This window comes from Panicum virgatum, chromosome 6K (genome assembly GCF_016808335.1).
Source record: "Panicum virgatum strain AP13 chromosome 6K, P.virgatum_v5, whole genome shotgun sequence".
In the NCBI taxonomy this organism is placed as follows: domain Eukaryota; kingdom Viridiplantae; phylum Streptophyta; class Magnoliopsida; order Poales; family Poaceae; genus Panicum; species Panicum virgatum.
The window spans coordinates 13,629,008-13,653,231 of NC_053141.1; the positions used below are offsets into that span (position 1 = coordinate 13,629,008).

General features: G+C 43.3%; 1 protein-coding gene across 1 annotated transcript; it reads right to left on the reverse strand.

Moving 5' to 3' along the window:
• Positions 1 to 6,811: 6,811 nt before the first annotated feature.
• Positions 6,812 to 11,284, reverse strand: LOC120713256 (BTB/POZ and MATH domain-containing protein 1-like). The gene is made up of 2 exons (XM_039999250.1): positions 10,745 to 11,284; positions 6,812 to 7,216 (listed from the first exon to the last, which is right to left on the reverse strand). Exons 1-2 carry the CDS (start codon positions 11,282 to 11,284, stop codon positions 6,812 to 6,814), a joined length of 945 nt encoding a protein of 314 aa, XP_039855184.1.
• Positions 11,285 to 24,224: the final 12,940 nt, after the last annotated feature.

Here is a 24,224-nt window from a genome sequence, read left to right on the forward strand (position 1 = left end):
CGTAGGCATCGGTACAACCGGTAATCTTGCATCGGTTCAACCGATCACTAATAGGTCGAAACTAGCCATTGGATCAATGACACGCTCTGCTGCTGACTCAGCTGTCATCGGTTAAATTGATGCATTGTACCGATGCCCATCAGTTCATCCGATGCTGAAGATTTTTCTCCTCGGCTCCCTACAGCGCAGACGTCATTGCTCCGACACGTTGCTTCAATGCTTCACCAGTTCAACCGGTGTTGAAGACTTTGTTCCTTGCCGCTTAACATGCTCTCTAAGTAATAGTATAGTGAATGCACCGATGCATGTTTTTTGACCGTCGGTTTAACCGGTGCTTCTTAGTTTTCTTCTGGTGACTCAGCCATGCACCCTCCAATGTACCGATGCCTATGCGTTGATTTATCCGATGACCATCGATTTGACCGATGGCTAGGCGTCAGTTTAACCGGTGTAGCTAATTCTGCTGACACATGTAATCCCAGTAATCAAGTCTCTTCTGGGCCTCTTCTTGACTTCGCCACCAAGGCTATGTCAAGTCAGCACGGTCATGTTGAGCCCGCTTTCCACTAAGGAGCTTCTCCATGAAAGATAGGGGTCTCCACGTCCCCCGCACAAAGTCGTCGACGCCACTCCACACAAAGCCAAAGGGTCGAAGACTTGCCGGCGAGCCACCAAGACTCCAAGGAGGTTGGCGCACCGAGATATACAAGAGGTTCACTCTAGGACTAGCACACAAGGCTCAACACTCTGCTCTCTCACTCTCTCAAGAGCTAATCCTAGCACTAACACTCACAAAGCTTGTGTTAAGTCTAAGATTTGATCACTAAGCAATTTGGTTGGCTTGGAGGTATTCTTCAATGTGTACGGGGTCTCCCTCAACTCTAGCAAGCTTCAAATGACTCGGGGATGACATATATATAAGCCACCAAGTCCACAGAGCCGTTGTTAGCCGTTATGCCTTTTTCTGTATAGACATCGGTTAAATCGGTGGGTACCGTTGGTTTAACCGGTCCCACACAGGCCGAAACTAGCTGTTGAATTCTCTGACACGCTCTGCTGCTGACTCAGCTTTCATTGGTTAAAGCGATGCATTGCACCAATGCCCATCGGTTCATCCGATGCTGAAGATCTTTCTCCTCAGCTCCCTGCAACACTGACGTCATTGCTCCGACGTGTTGCTCCAATGCTTCACCAGTGCAACCGGTGCTGAAGACTTGATTCCTTACCACTTGATATGCTCTCTGAGTAATAGTATGGTGAATGCACCGATGTATATTTTTCGACCGTCGGTTTAACCGCTGCTTCTTGGTTTTCTTCTGGTGACTCAGCCGCGGACCCTCCAATGTACTGACGTCTATGCGTCAATTTATCCGATGACCATTGGTTTGACCGATGGCTAGACATCGGTTTAACCAGTACAGCTAATTCTGCTGACACTTGGCTTCTCTACGGCGAATTGGACACATCTCGACTGTGAATTAGACAGATCAAATTACATCCATGGAACCTAGGAATTCTACAAATGTGATCTCACAAACTTGTTAGTCCCATTGATTATGTTGTCACACAATCACTAAAATCACAAAACAATGGCCTAATTGGGCCATGTTCCTTTCAAGTGTACAAACTCTGCAGAGTGTAAAACTGATATATTAGCCTTGCTCATGGTTAAAAGCGGCTTAGACCCTCACATGATAATTGAACTTGAAGATGATCTAAATTGATGTTATTTATTCATGTTGTCTGTTATTTCAGCTATCTATTTGTGGGTTAATGGTATAAACTTATATTTAGTTAATGCTTGCTAATAAAATTTGATCAACTAAAAGTGCTTAATACAGTCAAATTATGTCAGCTATTCCTTGATTTGGCCTTGCATGTCGTATAATTTCCATCCACTTGTTGAGTACCAACCATAAATATACTCACCCTTGCATAATGTTGTTCAGACAAAGATAATTGTCTGGAGTTCCAAGAAAATTTTGAGGGGTTCTAGGCATATGTCTCCCAGTCATCTGTCTATGAAGATGAAGTTCCGCTGTTATTCTGATATGCTATTTATTCGCTTAAGATTAAGACATTCCATCATGTAATAAAGTTCTTAATACTCTCTTTCGTTATGGTATTGTAATGGTATTCACTTTATTTATATCTATCATATGTATGGAACTTGATCTTGGCATACATATGAGATGCATTTTATTTCTTTTCTAAACCGGGTGTGACACCGACCCGCCTCTAAAAATGATGCTCATTTGTAGGGGCGGGTGAGGGGGTGATCCACCCTTACAATTTGGTTTTTTGGTGGCACTATTGCTACAGTAACCCTGCTCTATTTGTAGAAATATGTGGAATTTTGGTCTGTCCATAAAAAAATCGAGATATTGCTAGAAATTGTTTTTGTAGTAGTGAAAAAATCCACCCTAGAAACAGTTTTCGAACCGTTACTAACTCCAGCCTGCATAAGAAACCGTCTAATGGAAACTGTGAGCCTGACCGTTGTCAAAGAACCGTGTAGTGGAAACGGTCGAGAGCCGTTTGCGTCAGAGCAGGACGGTCGAGGTCCGTTTTGCCCAAGTCCAGATCCTAGCGACGGGTGCCACACCTTTGGACCGTGGAGACCTACCCTGGAGGCTTGCCGCGCGCTTTGCCTATGCGCTGGTGCCGCGTAGGGGCTATACGTCGCTCGTGTTACAAAATCACGATCTATGGCCTGAAGCACGGCCCAATAGCAACCGATCCAATAAATATTCGACAGCCTGCTGTATTGATTGGTCCATCCACGCTACTAGGGGCCTACTAGGCGTGGTTGGAGCGGGGCTTTTTTTATTTTTAACATTATTTTTATTGTTTTTTAGAAAAATAGCATCTAAATTTTTTTTACAGAAATAGCTCCCTAGCGCCACCACTCATGACGTCTGGATCCAAATGTAAAGAAAAAATTTACATTTAGATCCTGACACCTTGAATGAACTTGTAAAATCGATATAAAATTGTAAATGAATTAGAAAAATACATACTCAACTGTTCTGGAATCTATGCAAGTAGATCTACAACTTTTACTACATGAACTTTTTTATTTGCTCACTGTATATAGCTCTATTTTAAATACAAGTTTAATATACCTTTAATTAGATCTCAAGATACCTCCTTTAGACGCCTGTCATTTTTGGCCAGTATGTTGCATGTTGTAAGTCTAGGCTCGTGTAAAATTTGTAGGACCAGTACACACCCCTAGCTTATGTTTTAAAATAGATCTTGAAATATACCTAGTTTAAATAGATTATTTAATCTAGTTTCAATACTGACTTTTAGGAGCTATAACTTTACCAGTATGATTATACAACTAAATAGAAGTTCCAGTAAAAATTTTAGATTTTTCTAGTATAGGAACTATTTTCCTTGATTTAGTGTATTTACCCTAATCATAAATCATTTGGTCCAGTTGTGCTTAAGAAAAAGTTATAGCTCCTAAAACTCAGTATAGAAACTAGATTAAATAATCTATTTAAACTAGACATATTTCAAGATCTATTTTAAAACTTAAGCTAGGGGTGTGTACTGGTCCTGTAAATTTTACACGAGCCTAGACTTACAACATGCAACATAATGGCAAAAAAGTATAGTCATCTAAAGGAGGGATCTTGAGATCTAATTAAAGGTATATTAAACTTATATTTAAAATAAAGCTATATACAGTGAGCAAATAAAAAAGTTCATGTAGTAAAAGTTGTAGATCTACTTGCATAGATTCCAGAACAGTTAAGTTTGTATTTTTCTAATTTTTTTATGATTTTATATCGATTTTACAAGTTCACCCAAGGCGTCAGGACCCAAATGTAAATGTTTTCTTTATATTTGGGTCCTGGCGCCATGGGTGGTGGCGCCAGGGGGCTATTTCTGTAAAAAAAAAGTTTTTGGGTGCTATTTTTATGAAAAATGATAAAAATAATGTTAAAAATAATAAAAAAAGCCTTGGAGCGGTGCCTGTGCGGTTCCGTGAGCAGCAGAGCAGGCACCGGCATGCAAGCATGCAAAGCAGAAGCACTTTCCTTTCTTTTTTTATTTCCTTTTTTAATTCTCCTTTTGTATTATTTCCTTCCATCCACTTTTCACTGTTTATTTCTAGTGCTGCGATAGATATTTTTTCATTTCATTTTCTATGTTATTTATTTTTTATTTCTTCTAATATTTTCCTCCATTATTCTATATTTTCTTTTTTTGATGCACTAAGTCTATGGATGCTATAGATATAGTAATACTTAATATTTCTTTCCTTATGTTTTTTATGGTTTGCGCCTTACTTCCTGTGTGATATTTTTCATTTCATTCTTGTTTCTTATTTCCCTATTTAGTTAGCTGATAAACTTGTTTTTCCTTCTTTTTTTTAGCCCTCGTAACTTTTTTCTTCTTTTTTTCTATATTCATTTGTATTCTTATTTTTAACTAAGATTCTTCTTGGAATATGTTTCTCAAAATATTGTTTTTTGGATTTTGTTGCCCGGTGAATACATTTTGTTCACTCTTATAGAATAATTATACATTAGATGTGTGATTTAAAAACTTTTCCCGAAGCATATGCTCTACGTGTGTCTGTGTGTAACATGGTGCATGGTGAAAATGAGGTGACTGATTTGTTTTCCATACTGACTCAATTGGTATGGCTATATGCTTATAATTCTTTATCTAAAATTATTTATTCGTAACTAATTTATTCGCAATGCCAAATTATTTGTTCTCGTTGTAGACTAAATTGTTCGATGGTGCTGACTCATTTGTTCGAGATATTCATTTTTCATTATTTATCCTGTATAATCAAATATTCGCGATATTCAATATTTTGTTCATAACATATTATTATTTATTCATTATGTTTAAATTTTTGTTCATAGAAAATAATTATTTGTCCATATTTTTAAAATATTTATTCCTAGTAGCTAAAATTAATTATTTAATATTAAGAAAATGTGCTTATAAAATCTCGGGCAAACATAGGCAAGTGTGGTCTTATTTTGAAGATTTTATCACAAGAAATATAATGGTACAATCTAAATTTAATTTGAATGCTTGATTTATTAGTTATAGCTTTTTATTTTCGAATTCGCATGCATTTGAGTGATGTCACCATTGTTGTCCACTTCTACATGTATGCACTTCTCTCTTCTATTTACGCCTTGTTTACTTACAAAATTTAAAATTCCAAATCTATCACATCGAACGGGAATTTTACATGTATGGAGTATTAAATTTAGACGAAATAAAAAACTAATTGCATAGTTTGCTTGTAAATTACGAGACGAATCTAATGAGCCTAATCAGACTATGATCAGACACTAAATTGCTACAGTAACTATATGCTACTGACGGATTAGTTGGCCTTAATAAATTCGTCTCGAAATTTACAGACGAGTTCTGTAATTATTTTTATAATTAGTCTATGTTCAATACTTCAAATGTGAAAAGATTTCATTTCAAAAAGTTTACGGAGGTAACTAACTACACAAGGGCTTAGATGCAAACATAAGCTCTGCAAACAGTCGGTCCGTACTTTATTACTAGGCTAGGCTGGGCCCATCTAATATTCTTTTCAGGTGATGGTTGCTGGTACCCTCGCCTGAAGTGATGGTAGCCGCCCCGTGCCCGGTGAGTGCTCGGACGCCTAAGCAACCGCGCAAAGAATACGAGGTGTGGCGGCCGGCGGACTGCCCAAAAATCCCCCTGAACTCCTGTTTTCTCAAATCCAGCAGTGGAATAAGTGAGTGCTCCTTCAATCCTTCCCTACCCAATTGAACAAATTTAATCACGACCTCAATCCAATCCCGCTCCTCAAACAGGCAAATTTTATCCTGAAGCTTTTTTCCTTAAGTGATGTAGAATGCCAGCGTATCAAGCAGGCAAAGTAAGCACAAAAAGAAAGGAAATGTTATATATCTCACTATAGAAGAAATCAAATCAGACAAGTGGACAATACATACAATAAACCATCAAACAGATTAAACCAGCAAACTATTTAGAAGGTTAAGTATGAGATTCGGACACTAATAGACTGAGCAGTTGTTCTTGGTATGAACTGATCTAGGAAAACAATACTAGTCTTTCCAATCCCAAGAAGTAAGAAAATAACTTGACAATGCTGAGACTAATCTAACACAATGCCTGACAAGCTACTCTAGCGATCCTGGCGACCTATTCATATAATTAAAATACATGTGGATGTACAGTTTGAAATGAGCTTATTTTTTATGGAAACTTAATGTCTTCTCAGAGCATGTACAACAGTTTAGACAGCTGCTGTCTATTTATCACACACAGACAGTTAAAGAGACAGTTTGTACAATGAGTTATCTGTTTAGCTGTCTATGAGATAGCTAATTTATTCTTTAGCACATATACACAGTGATCTAGTGCATAATTTGATATTTATAGCCATTTTATTGCATGCATAAGCGAATGCACAATATTTAGATAATACTATGACTCTTAAACATAAGCATGTATATAATTCAATAGCAAACAATTAGAAGGATTATCTAATTGAATAGCAATTAGCAAGCACAAAAACGAAGATTAAATCTAAAAAGTGGCATAAAACCATAAAACATTTTGTACCACGACAGACGGGCATAACATGCTCAGAAAAGTAATTCTATAGATAAAAACACAAGACAGTAGCATGAGCATTCATATTTTTAAATGTAAAGCATCACAAGACAGATCTAACAAAACAAGTTTGAGCTCATTTGAACGTATATTTATTTTACTATGGTTTTCAGAAAATTATGAACACACTAGTATTACTGAGAATCATTTGCTAGCTTCTACTGTTCATCTTGCTCCATCCGTAAAACACAAAGCGGAGGGAGAGAGGGACAGGTCTGCAGGCACAAGCATGCTGCCGTGCTGCAACACATGGGTAGGAGGGGCGCACCGGATCCCTGCCGCCGGCGCTGAGTGGGAGCGGGATCATAAAACGGCGCGCGGAGGAGGCGTCGACTCGCCTGGGAAAACGGGCAAATGCCGTAGACGAAGGACAGCGATCGATGCAAATCGATGGCGTCGTCTGGCCGTTGTACGTGCCCTCAAACATATCTATCAAAGTAGAAGGACATGTTGTCTTGAGATCCTTATAACCATCAGTTGCCATCACTGCATCCATCACAGTTGAACTGGAGATGAAATCAAGGCAAATATCCTTAAGCCTGTCGCAGTTACGCTGATAAGCTAGAGCAGTGGCGGAGGACGATCGAAAATTTAGGTGTAACGGTGCATTTATAGACTATAGTTATATATTGTACGGAAATAAAAGTTTACAACAAGGACATCGTTCAGAAGTACCTTAAATAAGGAAAAATATGTAGATTACTCATCAAATCAACAATTGGACCAAAATAAGCTGTGAAACAATAAGAAAATATCAATTAGCAGTGAAACATTAGAGTAAAAATATTAAATGTAATACGAGATATACAATTAGAGTATAGAGTTATACCGATAAATTTATTAGTTGTATCTAGGATACTTCAGCAATTTCATATTCCTATCTTTCTTCTTTTGAAATGCCTTTTTGATAGATTCAATATCAATTCCTTTAATATCTCCCTCTCAATATACACAACCATTAAGTCATTAAACCAACCATCAGACATCTTGTTCCGCAACTCAATTTTAATTATCTTCATGGACGAAAAAGCCCTTTCAACCGATGCGGTCGCTACTGGTAGTAGCAATACCAACTCAACTAGGTGATAAACCAATGGAAACATCATATGTCTCTTGAGCTCAATCATTTTTGTCCTAAACTTGCAAGATCTTGACAAACTCTGAACTCCTCAATTCTCCTTACATGAATAAGAAAGATTTGTAACTGCTCTTTTATTTATTTTCGATCATCAAAAGAGAAGTCATCTAAATATATCTCCGTGAGGCGAGCAAGGTTATTCACATCAAACTTAGAAAATGAGTCTCTTGGATCAAGGCATGCAAAGCAAGTAAGCAATTCCGAAGATACCTCATTGAATCGATGATCAAACTCTGTTGTAATAGCATCTATTGTAGCATAGAAGGTATCAACACGGAAGTAATGATCTTGAGTGATATTGTTTCTCCCTCCTTTTCTTGATCGATCAAATCTTGGTATATTATCTTCCATATTTGGTATTGGGATATCATTGTCATAGCAAAATGCTTTGGCTTCATCAAGTAATGGCTCATAACCTTCACTTCTCAAGTTGACCAAACATGTTTTCACATCAATAATCAAAGACATAGCCTCAACAATATTTTGATCCTTCTTTTGCAAGAGAGAAGATAGTTCACTTGTTAAGTGAAGGATTTGCAACATCATCTTCATAGTAAAGATAAAGCTAAAAGACTACATGGTATGCACCAAACCGCCCGCCCTTGATGGATTACGTTGATCATCATGTATGACTGATGGAACCACTATTATTGAATCCCACATTGTTTCAATACGAAGCAAAGTCTTCTAGTGAGATCCCCATCTTGTATCTCCAGGCCTAGCTAAAGATGTTTCTTGATGTTGTCCTCTACCAGATAAAATTTCTCCACTCTCCAACCTATCCAAAAGATACCTACCCAAAAGATTTTTACGATGATTATCAAGCAGTAAATCCTTTCTCTTACAACATGCACCGGTGCTGTTCACAATCATGTTGATATAGTCAAAAAAATCCTCCATGGATGAACAACATCTTGAGACCGAAACAACAACCAGCTGCAATTGGTGAGCAAAACAATGGATATAGAAAGCATACGGGTTCTCATCACGGATTAGTTTCTGAACACCATTGAATTCACCTCTCATGTTAGAAGCCCCATCATACCCTTGCCCTCTTAATTGTGCAATAGTTAAACTATGGGCACTAAGAACTTCTACCACTGCCATCTTTAATGCTTCTGATGTAGTTTACTTGACATGCTTGATTCCTAAAAATCGTTCAATCACTTGGCCTTTTTTATTCACATACCTGTATGAGCAACGATATGATAATTTATTTAGAAACTTCATATTGGTAAATTGATCAATGATCTATGAATCATAAACATAGACATTTACCTTACTACAATAGCCATTTTGCTCTTTGACTGATATATCACGGGATTCATCAACAAGAATAGATAATCGACAATCATCCATGTTCTCCTTTATTACTTTGGTAATCGCTTCAGCACAACACGCTGCAAGTTCTTTTTGAATTTTGCCAGAAGTCATTTTTGCATTTTTAGGACAGCCTTCAAAAGCCTGCCTCACTTCCTCATTTCTTAGCTTGTACCAATCAAGAAATTCTAAAAAATTACCTTTTTTAAAAGAATTTTCTGGTTCATCATGTCCACGAAATGGTTCACCTTGCAATGCAATATAACTCACAATACCCAAAGATGTATCCAAACGGGTTTCATACTTCGCTTTAGCATCTTCGGATTGAACTATAACTTTATGTTTTACATTTGCCTCTTGATTATCAAAATCAACATATGCTGTTCTTGCTCTATTATGAGCACTATTAGGCCCACCAACATGTTTCCGCAATATCAAGTAGGAATTCTTCCATTGCTTAAAGCCTATTCTAGTAAAGGCCTCATAACCAAATTTGTCATCATCTTTACCATTTCTAAAAAGATAATAGAAGCAATAAGCCCTATCCTTCTCCAAACTATATTCCAACCAATCATATTGCTTAAACTAATCTTTTTTGAAGCTCCTATTATCTTTGCCTTTAGGAAAATTATGACATGAAGGTTGAGTTGGACCTCTTTATTTGAAAGCCATCCTAACTTCATCTCTAATATTAGGACCAAATTGATCTATTGGAATGCGAAGACCCGGACCCGAGATGACATGCTCCAGATTAAACTCAGTTATTATACCTTGATCATTTGCATCTTCATCTTGAGTTTGCATCACCACCTGCTCGACCTTCAACCTCTTCAACCTCCGGCATTGGTACTGCTACAGCATCGGTACTCTCTACTTGAGTTTGTACCACCACCTCCCCCCTCTCCAATGCCTCAAGACCAACTTCACTTTCATGAGTACTTGGGGTGCTACTTGATCCTTGGCTAAAGTAGCTCTTTAGATCTGCAAACAAAAAATTGCATTGAAGTAAATTAGCCCCTTAACCTTAAGTTCTACTTCTACATCTATTTCAATTTGAGCACTTCATGTCTTTATTGGTATTTGGTACCTCTTCCAAATCATACTGCTTTTCTTTTTCCCTTTCTGTTTCTGTTGTTGCCGGAGCCCACAATATCCATTGTTAAATGTTTTCTGTTTCTGCACACACCACCACTACATCATATGAACTTCACATGGCCGGCATTCAGAGAACTCCGTCGTCAGAACTGACCAGCATACTAAGCATTTGACCAGATAACCTAACCTTATCTGACGGCAAGGCAATACTGCGTGATTTGAGAGAGTGAGAGGATGCAGGATTATGCGCAGAGACAGGTCGGCGGAGGCAGGTGGCATGGAGGCGAGGCGCGGCATGGAGGCGAGGCGCGGAGGTAGGCGGCGGCTGCGGCGTGGAGGCGTGGAGGCGGGGCGCGGAGGCAGGCGGCGGCTGCGGCGCGGAGGCGGCGGCTGCGGCGCGGAGGCGGCTGCGGGGCGGGCGGCGGGCGGAATGCAGCGCGGGGGGGGGGGGGGGGGGGGTAGAAAAAAATTTTTTAGGCCTGGGCTTAGATATGGCGCCCGCCATACTAGGCTATAATAGGCCTTCCGCCCCTGAGCTAGAGCCAGTGTAGTGGCCACAGTTTCCACATCAAGATTCTTGCAAAGGATGGTTTCACATAGAGACTTCAGCCTGTCTACGGCATATCTGTCAGCAGCCACAAGTAAATGCCAGATCAAATCACTGTTGTACTCTCCCGTTTTCTGATCAACGTCAGGCAAGGAATCAGTATATATGAAATGCAACAGGGCCCTGAAAATAGCAGGCTGCATATCTTCAATGGTCACATGGTGCACCTTCGACTCCTTCATCGGCCCATAGAGCTCCGCTCTGAAAACTGGCGACCGCACCGCCAGCAGAATCTTGTGTGCTCCAATCGTATCTCCCCCAACACTGAATGTGACATCTACATTCTCCTCAGCCTCCAATAACTTGGCAAGTTGCTCCGTGATGCTGGACGACGGCGGCGGCGCCTCGATTTTGTTCACGAATTGGGTTGTAGATACAAGTGATTTCCTGACAGTGAGAATGCACTTGATGGTGAGGTGATCATTCCGAAGGTACACCGATGCCTCGAACTCTCTGCGGTTCATGCGCAAGCCTGAACATTGAATATGAAAGCAGGGATTGAACCACATCATGTCTGTCTTTTGAAAGAATGAAGGCTGCCCTATGGTCTGGTCGAGCATCCTTAGCTCGCAGGATGCCCGCACCTCGGCGTGGATCAAGTGCTTTAGAAAAATGCAGATTTCCTCGCGGTTGCTATACCCATCCGGGTAGAAGAGGAGGGCCCAGTCGTGTCCACCGATGTTGGAAAGGCCCGGCGATCACCTTGGTGAGCCGGCGATCACCTTGCCGCGCCTGGCGACCACCTTGGTGAGCCTGGCAACCACTTTCCCGCAGGCAATCACCACCCGGCGACCACTACCGGGCGATCACCCTCACAACGCTAACTCACGTGAACACCTAGAACTGGATTTAGAAATGTTGGCCTTGCCCTCACTCAAGCTCTCACTCGCGAACACAAATCACAAGGGAAACACAACACAAAGAGTTGCCAGTGACGAACGCCGCAGAGCCACTGCTCCGATATCTTGGCCTACATTCACAAGTAAAATGTAAAATGGTACCAGTGCCCCCCCCCCCCAACAAGGAGCACGGGAGGGTACAAATAGCCGAGGCGCGCTGGAGCTAATCTCCATGCCCGGCACTCTCGCCATGATCCCATGCGACCTGCACGACGCAGCCACGCACTAACGGATCAGCAGCACGCACGCCTCTCCTCCTAACCGAAACCGACCGAGCCCATCGCAGCACCCCTACTGGCTCGAGCTTGATCCAACACACCGGAACACGACGTGACATGATACGTCAGGCCTCCATGGCCGCAGCTCTCCTGCTGCTTATGCCGGACATACGCACACAGTACAAACACGCACACATGTCGTGGCTTATTTCCTAACAACCGATGGAGAAGGTGCCGGACGTGATGAACTGCTCCAAGCCCAAGTTCCTGTGTTTGCTGTACCCGAAGATCTCAAACACATGCTTTCCGTGCTCCGTCTGCGGGGTGCACGTAGAAACCATCATCGGCGTCGGCATGAGGTAAGGCGCTAAAGATGAGGAGGATGGCTGCAGCGAGAAGAATCAGTGACGGCGGCAGTGGCAATAGTGTGCCCTAGATATATGAATGGCGACAAAGAAAGGCACAATTCAGGATTACATGCCAAGAGCAAAGAAAAGGTGCTGATTAAAGTGATCTAACCTTTAATTCCGAAGATGGCCTGAGCAGGAGGCAGTGCAGGTGAGGCGAGACGGCAGCAGCAGCAGCAGCGTAGGAGAGAGGCGGTTTTGGAAAGGAAAGACGAGGCAGTGGGCTTGTTCTATTCTGTCGACCTTATATTAGGCGCTGGTACATGGGCCCAGTGTAGCCAAGAGAACCACATACGCCCAAACCCAGTAGGAGTGTGTTTTTTTTATTTCTAACCATTTTTTAATATTATTTTAAAAATAACCCGTACCAACTTGTATTTTCACGTGGCCCTTTTGGTCATGTCAAGAGAATCGGCGCGGCAGGGCCACTATGTCACTCCACATGCGGTGGCGCGACAGAGTTACCACGCTGGCCGCTCCATCGTGCGGCCACCAACATGGCTCCGCTGAGCCCGGCTCTACCACGCCACCGCATATGGCGCGACAGGGTCTCTCGCGCCACATGGGATGGCGCGACAAGCCTATTAGCAGTCGGTGACCAGGCTCTTCTCCCTCCCCCTCCCTAACTTCTCCTCCTCCAACCCGTGCCTGACCCCGCCGTCTCCCTCACCACCGACCGCCGCCGCCCTCATATCTGCCCCAAATCGGCCGATTTGGGGTAGGTGAAGTAGGGGGAATCGATCCCCTCCCTCCTAGGAAGGTATTGCCCCAAAAAAATCCTCCTTTTACCGGTACATTTGCTTGATTTGAGTATGTGTAGGTGAGCTGGGGTTAGAGTAGAAATTTTGAAAAATGTTGAAGTAGGAGGTGTGTTGTTTGCATGAGATGTCCGGTTTAGACGTAGTATTCGTACTACCCGTGGATTTGGCGAGTAGAATTAATTGCAAGTATATATATTGGTATTTTGGAATTGTTATTTAGTTTGTCATGCAATGTGGAGCCTTGTGTGAGTGGATTATTAGATTCTCGTGGTGACGTTGTTGATGGAGGTTGTCATGGTGACATTTTAGGTTATTCATATTTATATGTTTGGTGGTTTTGTTATGTTAGGTCGATTTGATTTATAGTTAATTAAATTTCATTTGCTCTCATTTAGTACACTATGCAATTATAATTGCTATTTAGGCTTGAGTTGACTTGAATTAATTGTTAGCTTCTGGTGCTATGTTATAGGTATTTTGGACTATGTTGTAGCACTGTCATATCTTCATATTTTATTTGATTTGCTGCATGAGTTGTGTATTTTGCAGCATATAAAGTTATGATATATGTTGTTAAAGGAGTATTGTTATGACCCCCGATTAGTAAATGGATTGGAAAGCACTGAAAATGGAGAGGCAACGGTAGAACGTTAGTAAATAAAATAGATAAAATAATAAATATAATTGTAGGAATAGTATTTAACAATTGAACTTATACTCACTATAATTGGAGTGATTGTATTTTGTAGATGGATCGTTTAGTTCAGGTTTTCCAAGGTGGAACTATACAACAAAATGGGGAGTTTGAAAATATGAATGAAGACTTAAAAATATTTGATGAGCCTCCTTCCTTTGAACATTTAGTTAACCGTGTGACCTCGAAGTATGGTTGTCATGTGGATGAGGTTGAAATGAGGGGCCATTTTGATTGTGGTAAAGCTAGGTCGCACTAGTACATTGGAAGCAGTACAAGGAGGTTGTAGAACGATCAAATGTGGTATGTTGGGAGGTTATTGTTGACATATGTCGGAGGCCAATGACATTTGGACATGAAGATCAGATTGTAGCTCAGAACCTGACGCAAGAATCAACAGTTTTGCATGACATATCTGTTTTTGCCCCTAAGTGGTCCTATGAACGCTCCTAGTTTCGATTTGGCCGTGGCGGCTGATCAATTTGAGAGTGGTGTTTTTGAGGAAGATGAACTTAATCAAGACGATGATGAGATATATTAGGGTCCGAAGATGAAGATGATGGTGCAAGCTTGGAATGTGATGTTGAAGGGGAAGGGGTAGCACGAGAAGCAAGTGATATAAGGCCTGAGGATGAGGATGACGACAATGCAGAGGGTGAGGATGACAAAGAGGAAGAGGAAGAGGAGGATGAGGATGTCATTTATGAGTGCCCCTCTAGACCCCTTACCGATGCAGATGGTTTGTATTCTTATACGCGAAATGAGGTGCGCCTTCTGAAACAAGTTGATTTTCACCTACCGTCAGTGCCTAATGCTAAGGACATAAGCAGGGCCCACAAGGCCATCTGCAGTTTTGCATTCATATCATGGGAGGGCCAAAATGAAAGCGAGCATCTGCAAATTCACAAATGTATGATATTCGACAACCTTCAAGAATTGCAGTTTTTCATGGCAGATTATGGAGTGAAATTTCATAGGCCATTCACAATAGTTCACTTGGATAAGAATCTAAGGTATGATGTCATGTGCAAGCAAGGATGCCTTTGGCGTGTGTGGTCACGCCATGTATGGAGCACCGGGAAGTGGAGGGTAAGCAGAGTTGTGCAACCTCACACATGTTCATTAGCTACCAAAGCAAGTACACGCACAATGCACGGCAAAATATCTTGGGCGACATATCCTTGGTATTGTTCATGCGGACAGCGACACCTTTGTTCCTTCTCTCGTTGAGTCCATATTTTCCCCGTGTAAAGTACTCGAAAGCTTGGAGGGCGAAGCAACACGCCATTGCATTGCTTTGGGGTGACTGGAAAGTTTCATACGGCATGGTCCCTCGGGTACTTAGTGCTACGGCCCATTACAACCCTAGAATTAGATGGTTTCCTTTCTCTGGAGGATTGATGGTCCCCGAGAATGGAGTTTGCAAGCATGTTTTGCAAAGGGATTTTTGGTGCTTCCCGCAATGCACTGTCGCATTCCAGCATTTGGCCAGTGATTCTAGTAGATGGTACATTCTTGACCGGCAAGCATAGGGGCACATTGATGATGGCAATTGCTGTCGATCCGGAGGGTCAGCTTGTACCCGTTGCATTTGCCTTGGCAGAAAGTGAGAATAATGATAGCTAGTCATGGTTTATGAAGCTAGTTCGGATGAATGTACTTGGTCCATCAAGGCAAGTTTGTATGATATCAGACCGGCACCGTGGCTTCTTGAACTGTGTGAATGACCAGATAGATGGATTCCCACCTCTTATCCATCAGTGGTGCATGAAGCACTTTGCAGCAAGTATATAGCGCCGTCACAAAAAAAAGGTCATAGAAAAGTTGAAGATATTGTGTTGTGTACGTGAAGAGAAGGAATTTGAAGAGAAACTTAAAGACTTGGAGAAAATTTTGAATGATAGAGGCAAAGAATGGTTAAAGGCATAAATGCCCAACAAGAGCAAATGGGCCCTGGCTTTCGACGAGGGGTGGAAGTGGTACGGCATTATGATGACCAACAATTCGGAGTCCTTAAACAATGTCTTCAAAGGTATCCGTAGTAGACCCGTAACCGGTATAATTGAATACTCATTTCAGAAATGCAACAAGTACTTTGTGGATTGCTAGTGGCCTTGAAACTGGTCACGCATTGGGGAAAATTGCTCACGAACACATCGAGGCTGCTGAACTAAGATCTGTTAACCAAATTGGAGTCCCATTTGGCCCTGAAAGGATGATCTATGGTATTTGAGGTGCTGGTGGAACAAATATTGGGGGTGAGAGCCATGGCGACCGGAACTATAGAGTAGACCTAAGCTCCGGACACTGCACATGCATGCTACCGCAATTGTTACACCTTCCATGCTCCCATTTGATAACAGCATGTAAGTGTAGAGGCACTGATTACAAGAGTGCAAGCTATTTGTCCTCATGGTATGATAGGTCGCACACTTTAAAGGTTTGGGAATCCAGTTTCGAACCATATCTCGATCCAACGCAGTGGCTTGTCTATAATGGTTTCGACTATGTTCCAGATAGTGGCCTTCTGAAGGACAAGAAGGGAAGGAGGCAAACCAAGCGACTTAAAGGCGATATGGATGCATCTCAAGGTCGGTTTAGTGCCGATTATGGGACCGGTGATTTCGAAGAGGATAAGTCACAGAATCGGTGCTCCAAGTGCCACAAGTTTTGCAAAAACTGCAAGTGCCGTAAAAAAAATCCAAGGACAAAAAGAAAAAGAAAAAGAAAGCCAGCAATGCTGTAACCATAATTCCATCTAGCTAGGTAATCGATTAAATTAATAAATTACAAGTTTGCTAGTAAATTTGGGAAATTGTGAAAACCACTTCAGTTTAGTTTGTTAATTTTTTTTGTATTGCCCGTAAAATTTACTTTGCCATATTTGTCATTATTCAAACAAGGTATTTGCATTGTAAGATGGCGCATCCGGTGTTCCCCCTACTTGAGACAGTGTATGATGCGAAGCACAGGGCACACCTTATGGTCGATGAGGGCAAGGTTCATAGTTTCACATATTCCGCTTTCACATAATGTAATTTGTTCTTGGTTTTGGACTAATTACTATGTTTTGCATTTTTTGCAGGAACTGGAGCCATTGTGACCTCGTACTCACTCCCCTTTGAGGTGGGACGAATGGTATGCATCCCACATTCGGCGTGTCGGTCTACTACCTTTAGCTTGGGGTGATCAACGATGGGCTCCCAGCAATGGATGGGCCCCTGTTGTCAGCTTTTGTGGACCGCTGGCGTCCAGAGACCCACACCTTCCACCTTCCTTGTGGGGAGATGACAGTGACCCTGCAGGATGTGGCCATGATCCTAGGGCTGCCGTTGGAAGATCTTGCATTAACAGGCATCGTGCAGTCAGATGGATGGAGAGACATGGTTGAAAACATCATTGGGATAAGGCCTCCAGCACCGCTGGAAGGAGTTAGAGATTGGAAGACTTTGGGTGTCAGCTCGGCGTGGCTGCATGCCCACTTTAGCCACTACCCGCCTGTAGCAGCCGCATAGGTGGTGGAGAGATATGCTCGTGTATGGATGTGGCACTTGTTCGTTGGCTTCCTTTTCCCAGATGGTTCGAGCAACACAATATCCTGGATGGTTCTGCCCATACTTGGCCAAGTATGGGACAACCTTGGTCAGTACAGCTAGGGCTCTGCGACACTTGCATGGTTATACAGGCAGCTTTGCGATGCTTGCAGGCGTAGTGGGGCTGAATCAAACTTAGGAGGCTGCGCATACCTTCTACAGATATGGATATCGGAGCGATTTCCTGTGGGGAGACCTTATCGCGGGCCGATTCCGGTGAGCGCTTTCTCTTTGTCTTGTTTTCCATTCCTTGATTGAAACTTGTGCTCACAGTGCAAGCTTGATTTGCAGAACTGGCCCTACGATGATGAAGGCTCGGACCCAACTATTGCTTTCCTTTGGAAGAATGTTGGAGCGGTCCGTGGTAACCCCTGCCGTTGATACAATCACTATACCAATGACCTTGATTGCATTACCCAAGCTCAGGTATTCTGGACTACGACATCTTTAATGGCTTTCTCAATCATATTGACCCAAGTACATGATACTTACATGTTGTTTGGTTTTTTCTAACTGCAGGTATTCTGGATGCTGTACAACGACCGTGTAGAGCTCAATGATCTTGTTCTTAGTGGCATATGCACAAGGGATAGAGAACTCTGGCGTACAACTGTTCCTTTGATTTTCTTTTACGTGGTGGAGATGCACTTGCCTAACCAAGTGTTGGGCCAGTTTGGCAAGGCACAACCATTCCCTCCAGAGACTCCTTCGACATCTCAAGAATGGTACAAGTAAGTTTGAACCAAAATAACAGCAGTAATGACTTCATGCATATTTACAATTCCTTAAATTGACAATCTTTTCAATTTGTTTAGAATTGATCGAAAGAAGTGGTACAACGAGCTCGATTGGCGTGTTACCCATGCAGCGCCACTTCAGCTTTGGGAGCAACGGCAATGGGTTGAGCCGACCATACGTCCTTACCGTCGGCTTGGAGGCACCAGGGATTACCTGAGATGGTTTTACTCAGTCACACGGGTCTCTGTCAAGCCCCCACGGCACAACAATCCCATTGAAGACCTTCTTGACACAGATGATGAGGATGAGGGTGACATTGTCGATGAGTACGACGACCTCACTCGTGCGGGAGTGCAGCCAGAGAGAGCTCCTATCCCGAACTACATGGTAAGCCAAATCACCTACATCCTCCATCTTGAAATTTGTGTGCATAAATGTAGTTAACAATGACATTTATTGATAGCCCCAACAACTAAGTCGGCTTGCAAATGAGGCCGGTGTTGCAGTGGTTCATTCCAGTGGATCCGGCCAAGAAGATGGACACCTTCATGCTTTTGTTGAAGTGAGTACAGATCTCCTTATTTTTGAAATTGGAACCTGACCTAATCATGTAGAATCATATGCTTTCATTTTCCTTCTCTGAAATGTTATGCAGCGGGTGCGGAGGAGCTGCATGTCCTCTCTAGATGGAGCATTTGCTCTAGGACGACCAGAGTCAAGTGCCCGTGGTGCTTCTTCTTCGAGAAGGACTCCCATCCATTATGGTGGACAATCCAGGACGTCGACTTCAAGGACAAGTACGGCTTCATCCTCAAGAGCATCACGAGGCAAGGCACAACGAGCAGAACAAGAGAGCGAAGATTCAGAGGTGCCTGGAGATTCTGAGGCCGATGACCCGACCTTTGGCCCGGATGAGCTTACTATTGTCACAGAACAGTCCAAATAATACTGATCAAGTGCAATAATTAACAACTTAATCTTAAACCATAGCTTCTGCACTCAACCAGTACACCCAGACTGGCTGCTATAACCAGGATCGCTTACACGGGAACTCTCGACAAAAGACGAGCACAGGTGATTACAAGCAAAAGCAGAGTTCAAGTTAATTTACAAACAGAGTTTAACACAAGCTTCAGAAATAATTTACAACAAAGTTTTACAATCCAGGGTTTACAATCCAAATCTCAGAGTTCAACACAGCGGAAGTAAAACAGAGTTTAAAAACACAGACCCAAAATACAATACGATAACTGTCATCTCCGACAAAAGACGAGCTTCACATCTTGCCCACTGATGTGAGGCCAATTTACCCGTACTTCAGGCAGAAGACAGAACGCACTCGACAGTCCAACCCGGAGGAAGAGGCTGACCACTCCAAGATGCGCAGATCTCCTCAAAATCTTCCGGAACACAGCCTGCTCAGAAGGGTTGCAACCAAAACCCTGAGTACTCTAATACTCAGCAAGACTTACACAATTATGGGTATACTTAGCCCATTACCTATACATGCAAATCTCTTTGGCTCTGGAGTTCTTTTGCGGAAAAGCTACTAATATTGAGTCCTTACTTTCAATATTTTAGCTCCAATTGATTTGACAGCTACAAACTAGGTTCGCCTATTTCTCTAGAGCATACATGGTTGATCATATTATCTTTTAGTAACATACAACTCAACATTTCCATTCCAGTCTCATTTCACTTCTTTACTACGATGTGACAGAGAGATCAAGGTTCTCATATCCGCGAGTTACGGCGAATCGATCCGATTTAACCTTGCAAGGTGGACCTAACTCACACGCCAAGTGCGACCTCGGCGAGTCACACCGAGCAACTGTTCCCATGATTACCCCGAAGCCTGAGTCAAGCCCGCAAACACTCGGATGATGAGCCCCGCACGTGCGAACACCCGGTGAACCCGTGGACGACTTCACCATCCGTCAACCCTTGCCCAGCACCACGGGTCGAGAATCAGATTCTGACGCAATTTAGGTAATTAGCTTACCGGTTTCGACTACCTCCTACTTCCGGCATGTGGTTAGTACTGTTCAATCCTCGATCAATAGTGCCAACAACGGTACGGTCCTCAATCGACACAGGTGGAGTCTCGGTTTTTCCTTTATTCCATAGTCATGTCCAACTTTCCTCCACCCGGTCTCCACTTTCAAACATACAGTACTCTTTTCCCATAACCTTCTGAAATAACAACCCTATCTCTCGCGGGTGACAGGAAATCACCCGTCCTCTACCGAATCTTCTTTACGCGTAGCAGTGCTATCGTCCTGCACATACTAGTATTGACACTGGAGTAATCTAGGGATTATGCATCTAGGATTCCATACAACTCCTAGAAACTTAATGCACAAGTACATACTTTAATAACACTTTATAAATTTAAAGTAAAGGTTATGCTCCGGGGCTTGCCTTGTAGGTCAGCGGGGTTAGCAACTTCTTCTGAAGCGTGCTCAACAGTTTCCTCCTGCTGCTCTTCTGCTTGCGGCTCCTAGACCGGCTCAGCAACTAGCTCGTAGACGGCTTCGTTCGCGGCGTCTACACGTATGAAAAGGATGCCATGCAAAAGTTAATACGGTGCAATGAAATAATACAAGTGTTCATGATGCAATGCAAAGCGATTAAAAACAAGATAAAACTGGGTAAGCAAAACCAACTAGAGATTTTATTTATTGGCAAGCAAATAGAATCAAATTATTTTCAAGTGCAGCCTATTTTGATTCGAAAGCAAGAACACAAGATTAAACTAAAACCAAACCATTATTAAAAAGATACACCGCAGAAAATACTTTATTTAGCAGCCACTAAAAAGAACGCCGCAGCTAGGAACAAAATAACTACAAAAACATAGCTTGCAGCCCTAAACAAGCCACTCAAAAATTACCAGCAAGACAAGATATCGAAAGAACATGCAACAAAAATTTACCAACATTTATTGATGGCTGAAAACATTTATTTTAGCCCTAGAATGAAAATCAAGCAATATTACATCTACAAACTTGCAAATAGGATATGCTAATGAAAAATTTTCAGTGAACTACACATGCAAGGAGTAGTCTACCACAAAAATTTCATGATTTTTAGACCAACAAAAAAACAGATACAAAATAAACTAGCTTAACCACAAACCAAATTTTTAGCAGGGGCAAAATGACATTTCACATGTATGAGTATTTTTCCTCTAAATATCTTGGTTTTAGAAAGCTAACAAAATTTAGTTTGCATTTTTCACATTTTTCTACAATTTACTACGCATTTTACAAGATCAGTACACAAAACTGAAACTGGAATTTAACTGAAAACCCGGAACTTCCGGGTTCCAAACCCGGAACTTCCGGTTTTGGGGCAAAAACAGGGGACAGCCAGGCCAATGCCATAGCCGGCGCGTGGCTCGCAAGGGCAGGGCTGGCGGCTCTCTGAGTTCCCCGCCGGCGGCGTGGCCGGCCGGCGGCGGGCGGGGCTGGCCCGTGGCCAGGGGAGCCCTGCGGCCCCGGGGCTTGCGGCGGTGGCGGCCGGACCTACGCAGGAGCCGCCCACGGCGTGCGCCAGTGGCACAGCTCGTCGGCCACGGCGGCGCAGCGGCGTTCCGACGCCGACGGCGCCCAGATCGAAGGGGAAAAGGGTCGGGGGGATGAGGGGCTCGCGGGAAAGCTCACCATGGGCTCGAATCGGACAGAGGAGGACCGGAGGTGGGGGCTCGGCGTGAGGGGCGGAGCTCCGGTGAGGGCAACAATGGCGGCCGGCGGTTGGATAGCCGATTCGGCCGGGACACGGCTCAAACGAGCTCGAGATGGGGCGGCGTAGCTGCGGGGTGAGGTGAGGGAGGCTAGGGCACAGCGAATCGAGGCGGGGCGGCGAGCGGCGGCATATCTCTGCTCGGGCTAGCTCGAGCGCTCCTCTCAGCTCGATGAAGAAGATGAGGACGGGATGAGAAGCATCCCGAGCACGCGAAGGATAAGGGTGATGCGCACAGAGGGCGAAGTTCGCCGCGACGGCCGACGTGTGGCGTCGCCGGCGGCACAGTCGCCGGTATGGCCGCCGGAGTAGGTGAAACAGAGCAAAACCGGAACTTCCGGTTTCAAAACCTGGAACCTCCGAGTTTTGGGGCAAAACAGATTCAATTTCGGAGCGCCCAAAACTAAAATTTTCGCACAGCAACTTGAAATTTGGTCAAAATAAAAGTTATAGAGGAAGAAAAGTTCTACAACATTGGTATTGGATAAAAGTTGTTTTGATCAACGATTTGAGAGATAAAATTGGGTCAAAAGAAGATCAAAGCTAATTTTAGACTCAGCGCAAAGAGGGGTTTAGACAGAGATTGGACTGGATTTTGACTGCTAGTTTGTAATTAGCAGAAATGGCGCAATGACCCTTTCAGCCCTCCAGACCATCAGTGCCGCCGTCGTTAAAACAATTGTGGTTCCTGTTGACGGCCATTATACGCCCATTTTGGCCGCCAAACATTGCATTAATGAGGGAACTTGAAGCAGTTTTGATATAAAGTTCTATTTAAACTAATGAGTTCCATGAGTTTTGTGTCCCAACATATTTTGCAAGGAATATAGGTAATATGATGTACAAATACCATTTTTTGGTGAAGTAGCAATTGAGGCCATACAAATGATGGTTCATTTAGACATCTTAGCAAAAATGACACTTGGACATGGTACAAAAGTTACTCAAATCATATATTTGACAACACCATGTTGAAGAGCTCTCCGAGATGATCAAAATGGATAGTTACATCACCCAATTTGGAGTCCGGACAGAAAAGTTATGCCTCTGGGAAGATCATCGACACGGCCCTGCCGGGCCGATCGGCCTAACATAGGCCGGCCGGCCTGGACAAGGAAGGCTGGCCTGGCACCTCCCTCAAATCACTCTCCACTCAATATCATGGCCTTGGGGACTCACCAATGAACCCCTCCCCCACCCAACACTTGGGAGGCAACCCAAAAGTGAAAGTAAGACCGAAAGGCCTCATATGTTCCTCTAATGGGCTCTCGAAATGGCCACTCGATGTTAGGTTGATCATCCAAGGTTGGACCTGCACCTGCATGCAAAGAAACACAAGGAGAATCAATGCAACCATTGGATGGAAGTTAACAAAATTGAAGGGATGGACGAGCTTGTCACATGGATCAAAGGGCCCATCTTCCGCATGAAGAAATGTCCAACCGACTGCAAACCACATTGGAAGAGCAACTCCACATCATCCATCATGCAATGGCGGTTGATCCGACGCCTGGGGGTTGAGGCCGGCCGGCCTCACTTTTCGGCCGCTCAGACCAAGTCTAATTGGCGGTTACTCCAACCGATTTTGCAAGAAGGATTTTGGGGCGCACGATCAAAAGTCGGTGGATCGAAGGGCCGGCCAGCCTGAGGGAGGCCGGCCGGCCTAAAATTTTCACGCCATATGCCCATCCTTCGCATGGAAGCTAAGCAACTGAAGTACCAGCGTACAAGCCATGCATTAGCTCAAGCACCGCCCTTGAAGCACTATAAAAGGAAGCCCCTACCTCCATTCCAAAACACAGTGAATTGAAGCAAGTCCAAGGAGAAGCGTAACGGTCCATATATCTTTAGAAAATAGGGACAGAGGCGATGTGGCGGCCTGTAAGGATCGATGGACCAAGAGGGGGGGTGAATTGGGCCTTTTTCAAATTCTAAAGCAAGGTAAAGCAACCTTAACCTATGCAATACTAGTAGGGCACCAATTCACCAACCGGATAACTAAACTACCTACACAAGCTAAGAGAGATAAAAACAAAGTAAAGCCTAGCAAGGTAGAGCTAAGTTATGATCTCTAAGTCAAGCTCATGAGTAAATTGCATGAAAGAAAATGCTTGAATAAAGAGAGTGGACAAGAGACGACCGGATTTTTTCCCGTGGTGTCGATGTGTTGGCACACACCCCTAGTCCACGTTGTGACACTCACTAAGAGTCTTGTCACCTCCCAAGTCACCGAGACGAGGGCGCTCACTAAGAGTCTCCGTTCACCATCCCGGCGTGGTGGAGATCAAGCCACGTACAATCTTCTTCTCCGGGCTCCCACAATCCTTGGCAAGCTCCGCGAGAAACACCC

What these genes read in the sequence shown, in the direction of transcription:
- LOC120713256 (XM_039999250.1), bottom strand. Translation starts at nt 11,284, where the DNA reads ATGAACCGCAGAGAGTTCGAGGCATCGGTGTACCTTCGGAATGATCAC. An exon ending in CTACACTGGCTCTAGCTCAG is followed by an intron (nt 7,217 to 10,744) that starts GGGCGGAAGGCC and finishes GCTCTAGCTTAT; the next exon opens with CAGCGTAACTGCGACAGGCT.